Source organism: Pollachius pollachius (assembly GCF_949987615.1).
Source record: "Pollachius pollachius genome assembly, chromosome: 13".
Classification (NCBI taxonomy): Eukaryota; Metazoa; Chordata; class Actinopteri; order Gadiformes; family Gadidae; genus Pollachius; species Pollachius pollachius.
In genome coordinates, this window is record NC_136946.1 from 11,643,474 (window position 1) to 11,664,045 (window position 20,572).

At 44.6% G+C, this 20,572-nt stretch overlaps 1 protein-coding gene across 1 annotated transcript; it reads right to left on the bottom strand.

The window, feature by feature from the left end:
• Positions 1-958: 958 nt before the first annotated feature.
• Positions 959-19,344, bottom strand: LOC307085193 (lysophosphatidylcholine acyltransferase 1-like). The gene is made up of 14 exons (XM_079749882.1): positions 19,102-19,344; positions 12,639-12,778; positions 12,148-12,362; positions 10,952-11,064; positions 8,934-8,994; positions 7,178-7,236; positions 4,998-5,032; positions 4,707-4,761; positions 4,531-4,613; positions 4,271-4,396; positions 3,834-3,987; positions 3,310-3,408; positions 2,727-2,877; positions 959-2,300 (listed from the first exon to the last, which is right to left on the bottom strand). Exons 1-14 carry the CDS (start codon positions 19,204-19,206, stop codon positions 2,170-2,172), a joined length of 1,527 nt encoding a protein of 508 aa, XP_079606008.1. The 5' UTR covers positions 19,207-19,344; the 3' UTR covers positions 959-2,169.
• Between the last annotated feature and the right edge of the window lie 1,228 nt (positions 19,345-20,572).

Here is a 20,572-nt window from a genome sequence, read left to right on the forward strand (position 1 = left end):
TCTCTCTCTGCAGGCTTAATCTGTCTATTTTTACCTTAAGGAATGAAAGGAAGAGATGAGGTAATCTTTTTCCTGTCTATCAGGTGGGCAGCAGTGCGTGGTCTTCGTAAACACAGCTTGGAGATCTAGCCCCCCCGTGTGGACCAGAGCCTACGTTCAAAACAAACATGCCGGGGGTTTGGATATTGTTGATTGATGTTTAATTTCTTGGCGAGTCTATTTCGTTTTATTTCGTTGTTTTTTTTTAAGGGGAGCACGGTACATTTTCACTCTTCAGTTTGTATAAACGGGTCTGATTGCAGTCTTTCGTCGGTTGTCTCGGAAAACGTAGCAGATGTATTTTATTTCAAGTTTCGGACTAATTTCTATATTTCTAAATAATAAATCAGGCATTAAGCCCAAATTAGTTTATTTTATTTTCATGGTAGATGTGTCCCCATGTAACACATAAACCTACCTGTTAGGCCAAGGAAATAGATACTGGTTTGGTTGTGTTATTTTTGTTAAATCCATGAGTGACTTTTTCTTTGTTTAAACTATGGGCGGGATCAATAACCTCACCATTCATTTCCACCCCACAACCGCATGACTAACAAGACGAATAGAGCAACAAGTCTACACACACACACACACACACACACACACACACACACACACACACACACACACACACACACACACACACACACACACACACACACACTCTCTCTCTCTCTCTCTACAAACACGTGCAAATATATGTTCTGGTTAGAACAACTTATTTGTGAGAGAACAAAATGTTGCCATAACTGAGAATACATTTCATTAAATGTAAGCAACTAAAAGGGTTTGTTCAATTTAATGCTGCAGCTGCAGTTCATCGGGTTCAAACAAAACCGTCCACCAGGCCAGCTGAAGTGGCGTGAGATATCTGAAAGAAGAGCTCCATCCAGTGGCAGAAAGGGGACGTTTCAAAGGCACGAATGCAAGCTTTTTAATTTTCCAAAATAAAAATCTTGTATAACTGCATCCAAAAGTAAAACAAATGTTTTGACAAGAAATGAATGCATTAAATCCCTCACAAAATGAACTTACAAAATATACAAAAAAGATCTAACCTGAGGAGTAGAACTCCAGAATGTGAAGTTAAGCCATTGAGAAAAGAAAATAGTATTAATAAATCAAAGATCTATCTATTGTGTGCATTTCCTAGTCTGCTGGATTAACTGAATCTTCATGGCGGCTTTGGTCTGAAATCAGTAGGCTGGTGTTATATATTGTCATATATTGGGTAACATTGTAGGAGATCACAGAACATAAAGTAGCTTTTAAATTAAGTTTAGTCTTTAGGCTAACTGCCATGGGCCTTGGCCTTATTCACCCGGCGGCCATCTTGGTTCTGTTAGCTGCTTGGTGTGTGAGGCCCTTTGAAACACTCATATTTTAAAGATTCTCTGTGCCGTATGCTTAAACCCTTTTTATATTTTTCATATCAGATCAGAAGTAACCTATAAATTCAGTTTACTTCCAGTTCCTTGGCTAAATACTAAAGCTGATAGCTAATGCTATTGGTCTGTTGGCAGTAGTTTTGGTCTGGCAGATGCCTGCCAAATGTTGGAATGTTTTTGGTATGGCAAAGAAACTGCAAGAGCATTCAGTCATTCCTGATTGGTTATTTTTGAGCAGCATAATATTGTAGTAATAATGTATAGTCGATTATGATATTAGTCAACAATCATCTACCACTGATAATATTATGTTCCATGTAACAAAACCAACAATAACATAAAAATAAATGCTCTTTTTGTTAACTGGTACAATAAATATTCATAGTTTGACATAAGAAAATACATTTAGAAATATAGAGTCAGTGTAGTTGCAGCCCGTTCATTAAAAAAAAAAAAAAGAAGAAATAATCCATGCGTCCATAAATGGCCTTGGAGTCCCTAACACCCAAGAGGCAAAGAAGCAGAACCTATAGGGAGAGAGCAGCCAGAGCAAACACTTCCTGGCTCCCATCCAATCACACACCTGAAATCTTAGTCCGTCACCTTAAGTAGTCCCCCATTCTTTTCCTTCTCATAAACCTGTGCTTAAATTGTTCCGTTCTACAACGTTTCCTCTTTTTTTACAACGTTCTTTCATATTATTTTCAAGCGGGGGGGGGGTTTGGGGTCCTGCAGCCACCCGTCAGTCATGCTTCTGGTGGCCTGGCTGTCCGTTGGAGCCGTTGCTGGAGGTGTGACAGGGCGGGGGGTTGGGGCAGCCCATGCCCCGCCGGACCAGGCCTGGCTCCTGCTCCAGCGCCCCACGCAGACTGCCTGGAGGGAGGAAGGATGGAGGGAGGGAGGGGTCATTGTGTTGTAAACCAATAGTATTTTAACACCCGACAGATTCATCATCACAAGAGTACAGCCGTCAAGTCAGGACTATTTATGGTAGTGAGAAGGAAACCATGTATTTTTCCTCAAGTGCATGAACAAACTTCAAGTGGGAGCCGACGACCGCTTGACAATGCTCAACATCAGCATCACTTCCTGTCCGGTCAACAGCCTCGCTATGAAGACAGACCTAATAGATGTGTTCTCTTGAGACTATTTATTTTATTATGAGTGAGAGGGCCTTGATAACCAACACATATGGCTCAAGGATATCCCTGACTAAAAGGGTGGATGGTTTTCCTTAAAAAGAGGTAACTACAGTGTGTTGTTGCAGGCAAATGCCTCGTACTCCTCGTCCTCCCCTACCGTATGTGATCCCCCCCGTGGCCTCAGGCTGGACGGCCTTCAGGAGTTCAGAGAAGTCCTGATCGCTAACCCCCAGCATGGCTTCCAACACGGCTACCACGTCCGTGTCCTCCAACACTGAGTCCTCGTCCTCTCTGCGTGTTTCATACATCTGTCGGGGGATAACGTACAGCAGACAGGTTATTGCCAGACACAACCCATAAACAGGACAGATTGCAAAAATGTTGCGAAAACAAAACAAAAATGTCAAGAAAGCGGTGTTAAATGTACTGCTATAGCAGCAAGATGAATACATGTGCGATTTCTTTAAGGTGCATATCTATTGTGTTTGAGCGGGCGCCTGCCTCTGGTGGCTGAATCCAGGATTTTAGATGGCCAACCAACGTATGGAGGGAAGGAGCAAAGAGGGAAGGGTACGTTCTTTCAGGCTGTTCATTTTTTTCCCTTTGGTCAACGTTTTTCTTCAAAATTGTACCTACAGCACCTTTAGCTGTGTTCAAAACCATTTTTTGCGTGTTGAGGATAAACTTACAGACAGACAGAAAGACTAACAGTACAGTGTGAAACTTGACAGTTCCCGTACCTCAAAGGCTAGTTTCAGTGTCGCCATGGGCCGGGACAGCCGGCAAACTGCAGAAAGAGCGATGACGTACTGTCGCACATCTATCTTCCCGTCTCCCCTCTGGAAATAACAAGAAAACAGAACAAATGTTCAACAAATTGCAGAATGCTGTTTGAACGCCTTGTATAATTAGGGTACCTGTGCTAATCACTGCATACAAAACACGTCCTTTCTTCAACTAGCCCACACCAAAAACATGTTTCTTGGTTTGTAAATTTGTTAGAAAGCATTGAATCTTGTAACAATGGACTGTGATTGAGAAGCGGTACAGGAAGTAGTATTGGCAGCACGCATGCCTTCGGGTCATGAAACATGCAAGTTAAAGAACACAGAGGTACGGGAGCTTTTCTGAGAAACGCCTTTTGCAGAAAAGGGTTGTAATTTTTACAAGTGGTCGTTGAAGACAAAATCATACAAAACAAAGGGATTGAACTCCATTGTGTGGTAAAACAAAATGGGGCTTCTGAATGCGTGCATTTGTGTACCTTATCAAAGAGCTTGTGTATTTTTGATAGTGTGTCAGAGTGGGGTAGGCCTAGGTGTAGGGCAAAGTCATCTAAGCCCAGCCGGTCTTCCCAAAGCTTCCTGGCTCTGCTGGCCTGCTGCGCCAGCTCTGGGTCTGTGGTCTTCGCTCGCAGCCTGCAACCACACAAGACCTTAGACCAAACCCGCGGAAACGGTTGCTGGATTACCGGAACAAATGAAACACTCGTGCAAAAATATTTGTTTGACTGTTTTATTTAACATTTAACACAGCATTAGTATATTGCAATAGCCTTCCATTTGTAGTTGGCTGAAGTTCCGCTCTCCTGTCACTAGGTGTCCCTAGCAGATCAAATCCAGTTTGCATTTTCAAAACAGATAGGAGTCCCTCTGGTCCTCTACCCAGTTAAACCAGTTCTCCAGGTGCTGATAAACTCACCCCAAACGGCATATGTGTCGGTTGAAAGCAAGCAGGCTGCTGTTTCTCGGGATACACAGAGGCCCCTGTGATAGGCTCAACTGCAGGTCTTCCAGTGTCAAATCTGTGAGTGGCAGCTGCAGCGCCCTATCAGAAGGAGGGTTTGGGAATATGTATTAGTTTAGGAAAATATTTCCTTATCCATGTTATCCGTATCCAACAATAGGATGGCCAGGCAGCCAGGAACCCACAGGGAGACTCTCTCACACACACACACTCACTTGGCCATGACCTGCCTGACATTATTAGCGAACAGCGCAGGATCGCTCTTCTCTTCCTCGGAGGGTGTGTATACGGGCAGGTACTGAGAAGGAGGGAACAGAGGACTATTTGAATACAAGGGATCTGAGCCGACTGGGCGTGGGTGTTGGAGCAACGGGTGTGCCAGGGGTCCTACCTCTATCTCTATGGAGTTGTGGAGCTGGCACAGGGTCAGCCAGAAGATCTTGGCGCTGGAAGATAAATAGTGGGGGGGGAAGGCATGGATAGGTGGACGAGTGTGTTGATTCAACACGCAAGACAATTGGCAAGTGGGGACCACGTGGGAACCGAAACACAAGAGGAGTCGGAACAAATGATCAGTATTGGTTGACCAGCTAATTTACATAGTGACATCTTAGAGAGTGCTTGTTTGTACTTATGTGTTTACTTGTGTATGCGTGCGTGTGTGTGTGCGTGTGTGCCTTACGCGCCAGGGCCTTGCCACGTCCATGTAACCGTATCCTGTGGAAAGGAAGGGGAAAGGGAAATGGTCTTAAGAAACACACACTGCATGTGCACACAAATACACACACACACACTTACTTCCTAACACTCTTACACACAGTCCATTTTCCAATGACTCACGGCTCCAGTTTCGCGTACATCTTAGACTTATTTGGACACCCTGGTACATATTAACCACATCACAGTTCCCTACATAGCCGTCTGAGACCAAAATTCTACTTTTCCAATTGACCACACGGAAATATCCATCTTCAGTGTATCTCCTCTAGTGCTGACATGATATGGAAATTGAAAAAGTAACCAAGGGAACAAAATAATACTTTTGTATTCTTTTGAATACAAAAGGAGCAGAGCTCTGAAAGGCCCTCCTCATGCTCCACCATGTCGCTCAAAACTGAACATCTTAAAAGGTGACATATTGTACCACCAGGTGTGAGTGTGATTAGCCATTACAAGCCCTTATGAAAATCTGCCTCTGGTGACATCACAAGTGGGCGGTAGCTGTGTGCTGGATAGATCAGTCTACCAGCCTAACCAGTGGACTGTGGCAAACGTTGCTCATCTATCCGTCAAACATCTAGGTGGACACGCCCACTTGTGATGTCAGAAGCGGCCGATTTTTCCAAAACGGCTTGTAGCGGCTAATCAGACTCACACCTGGTGGTATAAAATGTCACCTTTAAAACTGTTGTGCAGCTCCTCAGGCTGTGCTATCTCATTAAAGTTCAACGGGTTCGTGTCCTGAGGACGACTAGAGAACTACTGAATCCTGGTCATTCGGATGTAGCCAAGATGTATATATAATATCATTATTAACATCGGATCACCTAACTGATGCATGTCCTGCAACATAACAAAAAGTATCCTCATAGTAAAAGAATGGATCTATACGAGGGCAGGGTAGTGCAGTGACTAGGGCGTTCTGACTCCCAACCGAAAAAGTACCGGGTTTGATCCCCAATGTGCATAGTCCGCCCGTAGGCACCCGCCCTTGAGTAGCATGCCTCACCTTGACCTGCTCCATTCTGACATGTATTTCAATTCACTGCAAATCCTTGGATAAATAATCTGCTGAATGACATCATTACCGTGCCTTTGGGAATAAACTGTTCACTATTGATTCAAAAGCTCTGATTATTTATACCTGTTTTGCAAGCTGTGAATTAATGAATTGAAGTTAAACTTAATACGTTTCCCTACACTTCATGTTCATATGGCAACGATGACAACGCTATTCAATGAAAAAAGTTTTGAAAGATCCATGAGGGCCAAGAGGCATTAAACCTATTGGAGGGGTGGGGATGTTTGTGTGTGTTTGTGAGAGAGAGTGATACAATCAGACTGACAGAAAGAGGGAGGGGGCACCGTGAGAGAGAGGAATGAAATTACATCCCAGGCGAACATGAAGTCATTCAACGCAAGACAGTCACACGCTATCGGGAGGGGTAATGAACTGTGTGTGTGTGTGTGTGTGTGTGTGTGTGTGTGTGTGTGTGTGTGTGTGTGTGTGTGTGTGTGTGTGTGTGTGTGTGTGTGTGTGTGTGTGTGTGTGTGTGTGTGTGTGCAGAGAAGGAAGGGGTCATGCCTAAACTTCAGTTACATCAGTAGGCAGTAGGAATTGTTTGTTTACTGTGTTACTAAACTCTGCGTAGTAGGAATGTGTAGCTAATAAAAAGTTAGTATGTAATCTGTATTATGGAATGTGTAAATAAGGAGGATACGGAATGTGAAGGTAATGAGATGTAAATATTTTGATTATTTGCAATTTGGAATCAGTGAGGCCCTATCTGATTTGGTTTAGAAAACCAAACCAGCTGATAACGTGGTAGAGAGATTGCTAGCTCCATCAGAACATCTGAGCTTTAATGCTGCCCAGAGTCGGACGGGGGGAAACAGTGAATTAAATATTTATTATCCTATCCATTATCATTAATCCTTATCGTGGAATGAAGGAATGTGTAGATCCTGGAAGGCAGGATTGAATGCGTAGGTCCTGGAAAGCAATATGGACTGTGTAGGTCTTGGAAGGCCAAATGGAATGTGTAGGTCTTGGAAGGCCAAATGGAATGTGTAGGTCTTGGAAGGCCAAATGGAATGTGTAGGTCTTGGAAGGCAGTATGGATGCACTTTTCTAGTATTTACCAGTTTGTTGGGATACCGCAAAACCACCGGCTGCACTGGGAGTCCTGGTATGAATGCACCTGGGAGGTAGAGGGAGAAATAAAACGAGGGCTCTTGTTTTGACCTTCATTGATAGCATCAGTGACATCAGTTAAGAGTGATGAGATTTTTGCAACTAGCAGCGGCCACGATTCATATTTGATTGAGGGCAGGAATTGAATTGCCGCCTCTCAGTAATCTTAGGCCAGAAGCCATTAACATTCCCTCCTTACCATCTCTTTAATGAAATTCAACAGTCACTCAAGATACATAATCCGGAGATTAACTAGTCACTGATTTCCTGACACAACGAAGAAGAAAAACGATTTTGTCTGTATGACGAGAAGGAAACGAAAACAAAATAAAAGAGAATCCCAGGAGCTGCAGAGAGTCAGGTGTACCGTCTGATAGGTGAGATAGGCACAACACACACACACACACACACACACACACACACACACACACACACACACACACACACACACACTCACCCCCCACTCAGGGACCTACATACAGGAGGGCACATACACTATTCATCACTGCACCCCCACTCTTCTTGTGTTATGTTCAGCTTTTCATCTCGTCCGTGGACAGAGAACCAACCATCAGCGAGCGTCGCATGCTCCGCTCCTCCACCGAGCTGACCCCAAACCTTCACGGACCTGAACTGGATCCAAACACAGAGGCCAAGCTTAACCTCGTGCCAAAGGAATACAGCTGAAAATTTGCCTGCTGGCTAACACTGGCACATTTACAGAAATGTAGATTAACTAACTGTCCTTAAAATAAATAAATGAAACAAAAATTTTTTTTAAAAATGCACTGCCCTGCTGCTCTGGGGGTTTCCTTGTTAGCGAAATAGCTACAATTAGCTGCCCCCCAGGGTGGGTCCAAACACCAATAATTACGTGTGCCCCCGACTGGATCCAAGTGTGCTACGTGTCTTGTTTGTAGCTAATAAATCATGCTCTGTCCATGTTCAGACAGAGAGAGAGAGACAGAGAGAGAATTACTATTCACAGGGTTTTTACATAGCATGTACCGCCCAGACACACCCACCCCCACACACACAAACTGCTGCTCTGCTGTCCTGATAGCCATTGAAAAGATCTAACCAGAGGAGACACATGCAGAGGCAAACAATAACCCACAGCAGACAGCTGGATAAACACCTGACACAGACACAGACACACACACGCTGGCGTCCAAGCACTGTAGCATTGTCAGAGAGTGAGAGCCGGGCTTGGTGGGAACAACGAGAGTGGAAGAGAGGGATTAGGCACAGAGAAAACAATGGACGACGGCAGCATCACGTTATCTTGAATCCCACTCGTGCACAGGCACAGACGCACACAGATAACATGTTATCGTACATCACAGGTAACCCAGAATGGCCTTAAACTGCAAATCACACAAACGCATCACATTACTTAATAGAGGAGGATAAATAGCAATAATGTGACAAATTGAGCTCACTCTCCAATATGCTGGTACCGTTTGTTATTTGCGCTTATCCACGTCTCGGCTCCTCAAGAACACATGACCTTAAATCCACACTGCCAGAAAAGTTCAAAGGACTCAGCTGTTTGCATTGCTAACAATAGTTGAACAAAGTGACATTGTTTGACAGGAACTATGTCATACAGGTGAGGCAGGTAGAAAAGCACACCAAAGGGGGAGTTTGTGTGTGTTTGCACTTGCGTGTGTTTGTTTGTGTGCTTGTGTCGCAAAGTCATACCTGGTTTGAATCGGATCACACCCGATCTGTTGGTGCACGTTCCCTCTGGGAATATCATGATCTAGGGCAAGCATAATAATACACTAGTGATAAAAATATTCATACCTGGGAAGCTGGTCATTCTCACATATACATATATATGTACAGTGGGGCAAAAAAGTATTTAGTCAGCCACCAATTGTGCAAGTTCTCCCACTTAAAAAGACGAGAGAGGCCTGTAATTTTCATCATAGGTAAACCTCAGCTATGAGAGACAAAATGAAAAAAGAAATCCAGAAAATCACATTGTCTGATTTTTTAAGAATTTATTTGCAAATTATGGTGGAAAATAAGTATTTGGTCACCTACAAACCAGCAAGATTTCTGGCTGTCACAGACCTGTAACTTCTTCTTTAAGAGGCTCCTCTGTCCTCCACTCACTACCTGTATTAATGGCACCTGTTTGAACTCCTTATCAGTATAAAAGACACCTGTCCACAACCTCAAACAGTCACATTCTAAACTCCACTATGGCCAAGACCAAAGAGCTGTCAAAGGACACCAGAAACACAATTGTAGACCTGCACCAGGCTTGGAAGTCTGAATCTGCAATAGGTAAGCAGCTTGGTGTGAAGAAATCAACTGTGGGAGCAATTATTAGGAAATGGAATACATACAAGACCACTGATAATCTCCCTCGATCTGGGGCTCCACGCAAGATCTCACCCTGTTGGGTCAAAATGATCACAAGAACGGTGAACAAAAATCCCAGAACCACACGGGGGGACCTAGTGAATGATCTCCAGAGAGCTGGGACCAAAGTAACAAAAGGCTACCATCACCAACACACTACGCCGCCAGGGACTCAAATCCTGCAGTGCCAGACGTGTCCCCCTGCTAAAGCCAGTGCATGTTCGGGCCCGTTTGAAGTTTGCTAGAGAGCATTTGGATGATCCAGAACAGGATTGGGAGAATGTCATATGGTCAGATGAAACCAAAATAGAACTTTTTGGTAAAAACTCAACTCGTCGTGTTTGGAGGAGAAAGAATGCTGAGTTGCATCCAAAGAACACCATACCTACAGTGAAGCATGGGGGTGGAAACATCATGCTTTGGGGCTGTTTTTCTGCCAAGGGACCAGGAGGTCTGATCCGTGTGACGGAAAGAATGAATGGGGCCATGTATCGTGAGATTTTGAGTAAAAACCTCCTTCCATCAGCAAGGGCACTGAAGATGAAACGTGGCTGGGTCTTTCAGCATGACAATGACCCCAAGCACACCGCCCGGGCAACGAAGGAGTGGCTTTGTAAGAAGCATTTCAAGGTCCTGGAGTGGCCTAGCCAGCCTCCAGATCTCAACCCCATAGAAAATCTTTGGAGGGAGTTGAAAGTCTGTGTTGCCCAGCGAAGGCCCAAAAACATCACTGCTCTAGAGGAGATCTGCATGGAGGAATGGGCCAAAATACCAGCAGCAGTGTGTGAAAACCTTGTAAAGACTTACAGAAAACGTTTGACCTCTGTCATTGCCAACAAAGGGCATGTAACAAAGTATTGAGATTACCTTTTGTTATGGACCAAATACTTATTTTCCACCATAATTTGCAAATAAATTCTTTAAAAATCAGACAATGTGATTTTCTAGATTTTTTTTTTTCATTTTGTCTCTCATAGCTAAGGGAAACCTATGATGAAAATTACAGGCCTCTCTCATCTTTTTACTTGCACAATTGGTGGCTGACTAAATACTTTTTTGCCCCACTGTATATGTATATGTATGCGTGTGTGTGTGTCACAGCTGTAAACCCCCCACCTGTCTGTGACCACATTCCTCTGCGTAGGGCAAACAATGCAACATGAACCTTCTGAACGTAGCTACTTTAGTCAGCATGGGTAACCCAGCAAGTGTTTGCTTTAGCAACCATACCTGCATGCAGAGGGGTGAGGTGTGTGTGTGTGTGTGTGTGTGTGTGTGTGTGTGTGTGTGTGTGTGTGTGTGTGTGTGTGTGTGTGTGTGTGTGTGTGTGTGTGTGTGTGTGTTACCTGGGGCCACTGCCCACTGGAGTGAGCTCTTCGCTTGATCTCCTCCACAGTCTTCCTCCGGGAGTCCTGGTCAGTGCGGAACACCAGCACTGGTCGGATGTAGCTGATCAGAGCTGGGGGGGGGGGGGGGGGGGGGGGGGGGGGGGGGAGAGTAGAGGGTTAGGGTTAGGTTTTAGGGATAGGGTTGGTACCATTGGGTAGGTGTCGTGGAAAAAATGTATCGTAATGATGGTTTAAACTTAAATACAATTGATATAACCTTGTTTTCATTGCCACTAATCAAGTTCTCCTTGCACCTAGACTAGAGGTGGTCCCCGTCTTCTCTCTAAATTGAAAGAGGTGAAGGCCGTCTGCATTTGCATCGCCACTGCAGCCAAGTCTGACACCGGGGCCATGCTAATCTCCGGGCTTCTTTGATGTGTGGATTCTTTAGATGCAGTTTTGCATCCGTGCTGACTGCTGTCCACTTCTCCCTCATAGTGTATTGCAAATTAACTTGGCCTCTGCTGCCATGGCTCATTTCCGCCATGGCTGATCCTCAACTCTCAACGTGGGCACTCCCTCCACCTTTGTTTTCTTTGTCGTCGGCCCACCATGGGAAAGCTCCCCTAAAATAGTCATGGAAATCCATTATTTGTTTGAAGAGGTTTGGTAAATCACTGCCTTTGTCTTCCAATGATCATGCAGCAGAAGTGTCCTAAAATAAATACATTTTCATAAGTAGGGATTGGTTTTGGCTCCTGGGTTAGGATATGGTTGGTGGGGGAGGGTGAGTTGCGAAGAGGAGAGGGGAGTGTTAAAACTTGCTGAGAATCTCTAACAGGTAGTGTGTATAATGTATGTATACATTAAAAAACATAATTTCAGAGAGTGAAGGCCAAACCCCAGTATGATGAGAAACAGGTTGCACAAACGTACTACACTTAAAAATTGACCCGCAACATCATTTTTCTTGACCCCAACACATCATCAGAGCAGTAAGGGTTCAGGAACCTCTGATACTGTAGTATTCAACCCCCAAAACGGTATTTGTCCTAAAAGTCCTGTAAGAAATGTGTGGCTTTTGCACTTCTTGCACTCACATCATCCCCTCCAAAGCTGAAACCATAACGATGCCCTTGATAGAACCGATATAGAACTAATTTAGGACCAACATCTAGCTCAGATATAACCTATACATTGGAGCGATCACTCACTTCCCCACACAGGGATGCTCATGCTCTCCAGCTTTGTGACGATGGAGCTCATCGTCATGGTAACCGGGATGGCATCGAAGTAGGTCGAGTGGGGGGCCATGGTGAGGATGGGCACCTGGGAAGGGGGGGCGGGCGTCCCTTTGACCCGGACCCAGTGGAAGCCAGTGCAGAACCACAAGGATCGCATGAGGACCCGCAGGCAGACGTCAACCAGCCTGCAGGGTGCCATAAGAATAGGTTGTAGAGATACAGAGATAAACATCTATAAACATCTTTACAAAAATGGCCATAGAGGGCAATCTCAGACCCTGTTTACGTCGTAGCCTAAGTTTTTAACAATTTGTACAATGAGGTGAAGATTTGGAATCAATTTAGGATCAATCAATAGCACTACTGTGTTAGCCTCGGTCTCTAACAAGCTTTCTTTTGTTTTTTTCGCTTTGATTATTGAAGTCCCACACACACACACACACACACACACACACACACACCTCCTCCAGCAGGACTGGGGCTCCACTGTGCCTTCCGAGCGGCCCAGGGAGGCGGCGAAGGCGAAGGGCCAGGCCAGCAGCATGAAGAACGCCGTCAGCAGCACACGCACCGGGAACACGGTCACCGACATCAGCCCGATCTGGAGGGAGGGAGGGAGGCAGTGAGTGAGTGTGAGCGAGAGAGAGAAAAGAGAGAGATAGAGGGGAAGAAAGCTGTGCAACACTGGGAGTGTGACATTCTCTGAATGCCTGTGTGCTACATGTGACGCACGCCATATATCCACCATGTCCCCGATGCTCTCTGCACACTCATGGTAACTTAGGCTCTGACATGGCACACCCCCCCCCCCCCCCCCCCCCCCCCCCCGCCAAATGGTTATCAGTCTATGCGTTCTCATGGCGACTGCAGACCTATTTTGTTCATGGCACCCAGAGAGGGAGAAGGAGAGGGAGGAGGGGTAAATTGATTTACAGACATCAGGAAGAAACAAGCGGCTATCCATCAGGGAAAGACGCAGAGCGGGAGACTGAGAGAGAGATTCCTTGGGAAACAGTCAGGAATGAGGCTCTCCGCATGTCAAATATGCACGTCAACACACACATCATCTTCAACACAGCAAGCCTCTACACATGGGCGTCAGTTTGGTTTGAAATGTGCTGGGGACAGAGACGCATTCCGACATGCATTTTCAGAAGTGCGGGGTACAATGAAGATGCACTGCTTTTTCTCTCTTTAGTGCAGGTAATGAATATATACAAAATCTGTCTGGCACGTTTTATGAAGAAAACGTTTCCAAAAAGCATCGGACATATGACCCACTATGTTCTGCTCCATGTATCCAATGTTGACAACGTGACATGACATGGATAAGCTACCAACATAAACAAGAGGAGCTAGGAAAGGAAATTAACTGCGTGTTTAAGTTCAGAAGGGCCAAACGTGTGGCCACACACACAGCACTACAAAAGTCGTCAAGATTGAAAAAGAAAAAAATATTTGTTGCACAGCTGAACGCTATATCACACCATGAGCTGGCTGTTCTCGATTCACAACACGCATTCCATCCAATCTAGCCTACATCAGGCATTCTGACCAAAACTCATGCACTCCCCACCACAATTATTCCAGAATTCAAGCAAAGCAAGAATGACCAAAAGTCACATTGTGTCAACAAGAGACTGACTCCACCGACTATCAATTGGAAGTTAAAACAGCCAACCACTTGAGTGCAAAAAACACAAAAGACCTCGCCACAGCACCAGGAAATCTTAAGCAATAAATATCACGTCTTACCTTTATTTATGTAGCAGTGGTCTGCAGATGCATCCCGTGGTGTAGCCTACCACATCCATTTAGTTCAACAGGTTATCGCTCTGATACTGTCCATGGTACTAGCAACCTGCTCTGGTGCTTTTTACCAATGTATTCAGGCTAAAATGACTTGATTGTCTGATGCCTCATGATTGCATCCCAGCCACAGAGTATTGGTATTATTAGTATTGGCTACTTGCCAAAACAAAAAAAAAATTACGTCACACAGCATGTCTCTTTGCAATGTATTTGTTATCATTCGTAGAGTTGATCAGCAGAGAAATATTTCACCTAAGTCCTTGACGTCGCTTAGCAACCGAATACGCTGGGGTTGATAAGTTACCGGACTGCGGAGTGATACAGATGACTTGAATCAGAGGCAAAAAATCCACTTTCCTAGACAGCGGTCAAATATGCTGGATGTCAGCATTCCACGGCATTGAGCAGAGCCGTGTAACAAACAAAAATATTTGACAGCTGAACGATGGGAAGGCCCATGCAGGTGAATGGAGCAGTCTACAGCATTGAGAAGAGCTGTGTAATAATCCATAATAATTCAACTCAAGTTTTTTTTTTTTTTTTTACAAGTGTTTTTTACAACATTAGTCTTGACGAAAACTGGGCGGAATTGACGCCTATGCCTCTACAGCATCTAGACGATGGGTCAGTCACTTACGATTAGAATTATTTCAATGAAGATTAATTGGATAATGATAATTATCAACATCAAAACTGTGTGGCCAGCTAATATGATAAGTAATTTGTGTGTGAAGTGTGAATGCGAGGAAAAGCTAAATAAAGAGGAATTTCTTCTCGCCTTTTATTTCCTTAAATTTAATAATGAAACAGGATGTCATAACCCTTCTCTTTCTATTTAATGAATACAGTAGAGTGCGTGTGCATCTGTGAATGCTGCAACAGGATGTCATACCCTTTCCCTCAGTCCATAATGAGAAAAATATAGTGTGTGTGCATGCATGCGCGTGCGTGTGTGCGTCATGTGTGCATGTGAACTCAAGAAGGTCCTTGACAACAGCGGCATAAAAGGTCAAAGCCTTATTCAGCACCATACCATACCTCCATGTGACTCTCCATTTCATCACCCTCATGTCTTTCTTTACAATCATCTCAGTAGATTCAACCTTTCTCCATCCATCCATCTTTCTCTCCATCCATACAAGCATCCATTTTCTCTCTCTCTCTCTCCCTCTCTCTCTCTCTCTCTCTCTCTCAGCACAGGTGCAAACCGCAACAGTGGATTAATAAATAAACAGTAATGGGGCTGATTTATGAGGCTCTAAAGCCTCCCACCATCACCTCCCTCTCTTCATCCTCCTCCTCCTTACCATAGATGCTCTCTTCCACGGGATAACAAATCTATCTGTCTGCGGTACCCCAGGGCACTCTCCAGTGGGGGAGAGGAGGGGACGAGGGGAGGAGGAGGATATGGGTGGGGGGGGATGGGCATTTACCATATTCTAACCTTTTGTTTTTGTGGTGTCAGCCCTGACCCACTCTCTACAGATCTCCTTTGAGGTCTTCTTCAAGCACCAAGGAGTGTTTGAGGTCTTCAACTGGCACAAGGGAGGGTATACAGTCTGCCTGGTTCTGGAGACGGAGCTGAGGCCACACAGAGCGGGCTGCACAGGCAGAGGCTAGCTGAGTGTTCAGTGAAAAGCAGGGACGCGCCCAGCAGAGTCCCGCTGTGTGAAATATTCAGGAGGCTCTGGGGACCCATGACAGTGCCATTGTCTCCTACTCTTGGCACGCACACACACAGACACACACACAGGCACGCACACAAATACACACGCTCGCGCATTTGCAAAACAATGCCGTTCACACTGAGTGCTACATGGGTGCCTTGAGGCATTAGGCCGTGCAACATCAAACCTGATTATTGCCGTTAAACATTGCAACAAGTGCAGACACACATGTGCACATAAACAAGCATGCAAGTGTGGTATGAAAGTGCAAATGACCTACACCACAACAGCAATCATACAGAATCTCACATACACACTTAGTCATTCACTCACACGCACGCTCAGACAAACACACACACCCAGACAGTATGCAATCCAGCATTAGAGACAGATGGGTGAGGCGGGTAGAGGGCCAGGGGGAGAGAGGGCCAGGGGGAGAGAGGGCCAGGGGAAGACAGCATGGAGCTCTGGCTCTCTTTTCACTAGACGCTCCTAATGATGGAGGGACGCAGATCCTGCCTTATGTTGGGTTTGCCAGATATAGAGAAAGCTTTCCTCCATGTTTCATTAGCTTGAACTGACAAATGAATAAACTCTTTCCCTTGAAGTGCAGGTATCTTTCAATGTTCAGTTACCTGAGAACACTGTCCATTCCAATTCTTTGGTATAGTTGACAAGGTCAGATTTTCGAACCAGATAAAGATTTTTGCTTGTTTTAGACACAAACAACCATCCCCAATACAGAAACAAGCAATTTAAGGGATCTATAATTTAATAATCTATATTTTAGACCAGAAAAGGAAGATCGGGTCTTGGAATAAATAAAAGCAAAGTAGAATAGCAATGAGGAGTTTGTAAACACAGTGTTTTAGGCTGCAAGATAATGAAGAAAATGATCATTGGGAACATTTTATTAATAATAATAATAATAATAATAATAATAATAATAATAATAATAATAATAATAATATATTTTGATGGGCGATCATGCCCAGATTATGCGATTCAATTAATATTCTGTGGCACTTACTGAATATGAGAAACAGGTAATAAGGCTATGCTGAGTTGGAAATGTTTGTAATTTGTTTTTATAATTGTTTTAAGTTTTTGGTTGTTGAATACATTAATTTCACTTTCACGATTGGCTAATGCAGAGGCCAAAACTGTGGTTTCAATTAAAAGGCAATTAAGTGTGCGTGCTGTCCTTCTGTGTCTACTATGAGCTCAACTGCAATCCACGAGTAACCCATGGTTTGTGTATTTCAAGCAGTACAGTGAGGAGGTTGCTTTCCTGGGAAGACCACCCTTCACTGTTGAAAACAGAGCACATTAGGCCCTGAAGTTGTTCTCGTCACATTAAAGCATGAGCTGCCGCAAGACTCAAGGCTCTAACTCACTGTGCTAAAGAACTGCAATATATAAACCCATCGATTTCAAATTCCCTGATGGAGAGCGAATCAATTTATACTTTTAAGGATTCCCCTTGGTTCTTCTCTGGTGTTGTGCAGGCTTGTGTTCTAAAAATATGTGGTTCATGTTTAGTACAGTGCCATTACTGCTTCTGGTTTCCACAAACCTTACCTGTACCCCAATCTTAAACTGAACCAATCTAAATATAACCCTATGTTTAATATATTAAAATCTTTAAAATCATCGTTTGTGACCCAATACACACATACAATAGTGACACTTCTGATCCATGATGTTCTGCTGGTCTTTGTTGTCAAAGTCGTTTTGCAGGAAAAGCAGGAAAAAAGTTGACAACAATCTTGCATAACACCTTTTAGGGGAAGAAGAATGGAAATGGCAAAATAATCGGGTGGGCCGGTATCTTACTACATGTTAACTGAATACTCCCCCTTCTCCCTTGCTCTCTCTCTCTACCGCTCAACACCTTATCCTTCTCTCTCCCTCCTGGCACCATTTCTCTCTCCCTTTACTCACTCGCCCTCTCCTCCCCTTATTTCTCGGTTCTACTCTCTCTCCATCCCTCTCTGTTTAGCCATACCATACCTCCATGTGACTCTCCATTTCATCACCCTCATGTCTTTCTTTACAATCATCTCAGTAGACTCAACCTCTCCATCCATCCATCTTTCTCTCCATCCATACAAGCACCCATTTCCTCTCTCTCTCTCTCTCTCTCTCTCTCTCTCTCTGAAAACCACTTCCGATCATTATTTCAAAGTTGATCTGCTTCCAGTTGAGAGAACAGCCCCCAGGGGTACACATTAATTGCTCCTGGCTAATTGTCAATGCTCAATAGCAAAGGGTACACAACCAATTCCACCTGGACTGCAAAGTGCACACACTTACACACTTTGCACAGAACACACAAACACACCCAGCGTGTTATACCCTGGAGGTGGTGGTGGTGGTGGTGGTTTCGGTGTGAGAGGCTCTGAAAAGGTGGAGGAGCGATGGGAAATCAGCGTGCACAGGCAGGTGGCATTTCCACTTATCAGCTCAGGTCCAACTCGTCAGCCTGCCTATAGAATGTGTGCTGTGGATGAACTTAGTCCCCATGGGCTCAGTGAAACAGCCCCAAACCAGTGTATCCTGTTTGACTTTTCTTTTTTTTTACTGTGGGGTCACACAAAAAAGACTAAGAGACACTAAGAATGCTGTGCTGCATAATCTTGGTTGATCTTGTTTGCTTCAACTAAAGTATTCCAAGTGTTTTTAGCCATTTCTATGCATAAGCAATACGTCAGGATTTATATTTTGTTTAACATCAGTATTCATCCAGTATTTATCTGGCTGATCCTTTAATGATGCTCTCTTGTGACAATTCCAGAGTTCTGGGGAAAAAAAAGATAATAACATCCAACATCCCTGCCAGCTCTTACTGGTTTGTGTGCCAAATGCAGGCAAACATTTTTAGACATCCCCAGGTGAGGAACTCATGTGTACTATAAAGCTCAGTTGGTGCCACACCCACATGCGTTCCACATGCACACACACACACACACACACACACACACACACACACCCAGGGAACATGAAGTAAAGAAGTGTTTGCCTTCTGTCAGAGTTTGTATGTATACACCCTATATATATGAGAGAGAGAGAGAGAGAGAGAGAGAGAGAGAGAGAGAGAGAGAGAGAGAGAGAGAGAGAGAGAGACGGTGGTGGCTATACTGGATGCGTAAACACTGCACATAACCCAACAACAACCGTTTGGATCAATGTGTTAAATTATGAATGAATCAAAGTAAAGGAATGCATCATATTCTGAGCCGCTGCTGGTTTCACAGTTCGCAGATATGCGAGAGGTAAATCGGGTTTTGAATCAAGCTGGATAGAATTCCCAGTGAAAATGTTTTGACACGCGTAAAGTTTGCAGGCTAATCAGGCTCCGTTCAGACACAGAGAAGGTGACTGAGCAGCACTCGGATGATCCTTCCCAGGTGAATGGGCGACGGCTGCCCTCATTAAGTCTTACCTTGATTTTGTCTGCGAGGCTAAATTTGACGTCGTGAACGAAGGGATTAATCGACGGGGGATCCAGTTCTGAGGCATCTTCATCCACCCCGTGTGTCAACTTCATTTCTAAAAAGAAACGGGGGACCTGGCGCTGAACCGACAAATGTCAAATTATACCAGCAAACTTGTAGGATGCAGATGGTCCAGCTCGAGTCTGGTTTGGCTTAACGCTGTCCAGCCTCAATGGAAGAACTGTCTGTCCTAACCCTAACCGATGGCAGTAGATATGCGCATGCGCAAGGGCGCACATACCCCTACATACACACATGTCCTCGTGTAAGCTACACTCACGAATATCACATCAATTCAATTGCAAGACCCGGGCGAGGTTGCTTTTTTGGTGCTTTCACTTTGGAACCATCCTCTGTACAACGTGATGAAGCAGTAGGAAAACGGTCTCTCTTGAGTGTAACATAGAATACACTCATGCGCTTTAACAGAGTGTAACAAACCGACGTCCGCCAAATATCTAAGCTGTTCCATGGTAGGCCTATCTATTGTAGACATAGGCCTAGATTCCTCCCACATTTGATGCAACCGCTACTCGACCTTAAAAATAAAAATGACGCAAAATAACAGACGAAACTTTTAATTTGAATGTATGCGCTTCTCCAGTTTTCTCGTGACGAAGGGACTCCCAATGCTTGAAATAAGCAGTGACGCCCTCGTGTGGTTTGTCTACCAACTTGCTGAGCAGAGACGATCAATGAGGCCGAATAACAGTAGGTTGCGTTTCAATTAAAAATATAAAATATACACATTTATAAATGAAAAGGGTTAGAACGTTACAAATCACGATATGTTTATATAAAAGAAAACCACAAATAATAAAAAAAACATAAGTGCACATAATAGAAACACATACTTTATTTTTTTTTAACAGAAATCATTTACATTTAGTCAAATTCTACCAAGCATGGCCTTAAACCACCGATCTCACTATTCTCCCTGATGGTTCAGCCCTGCCTCTGCTTGTGCCTGGGGTTTGTCTTGCAGAACACAAACAAGCGTCCCCTGCGTCGCACGATGAAGCAGTCTTTGCAGCGTCTTTTCAGGGCAGTCTTGGTCTTCATCCCAGCGCTTGGCTGGAAGCCGACGAGCTGCTGACAGCGGCCCAGCAGGGTGGCTCCACACCGGGAGGGAGACCCGGAGGAGGCTGGCGGGCTGAGGCTGCTGCCTGTGGGAGATGAGAGCAGTCTGCTGGAGGCTGCTGCGCTGAGGGTGGACAAGCTTCTGCAGCCACTGGGCTGAGCGGACGCTGATATCAGGGCTAACCACGGCACCCTGAGGGTAGTGGTGGAGGCTGACCTCAGGGCTAACCAGGGCATCCTGAAGGAGGTGACCAGGTGCTTGAAGAGGAAGGGCACCATGGTGACCGCACCTGCACAACAGGGGGTATAATGTGATTTTCCTTATTTGAAGATACAGGC

Coding starts and splice junctions, on each gene's coding strand:
- LOC307085193 (XM_079749882.1), bottom strand. CDS start 19,206: ATGAAGTTGACACACGGGGTGGATGAAGATGCCTCAGAACTGGATCCC. Junction 8,995..10,951: donor CCAGTGGGCAGTGGCCCCAG/GTAACACACACA, acceptor TGCTTGCCCTAG/ATCATGATATTCCCAGAGGG. Junction 4,397..4,530: donor GTCAGGCAGGTCATGGCCAA/GTGAGTGTGTGT, acceptor TCCTTCTGATAG/GGCGCTGCAGCTGCCACTCA.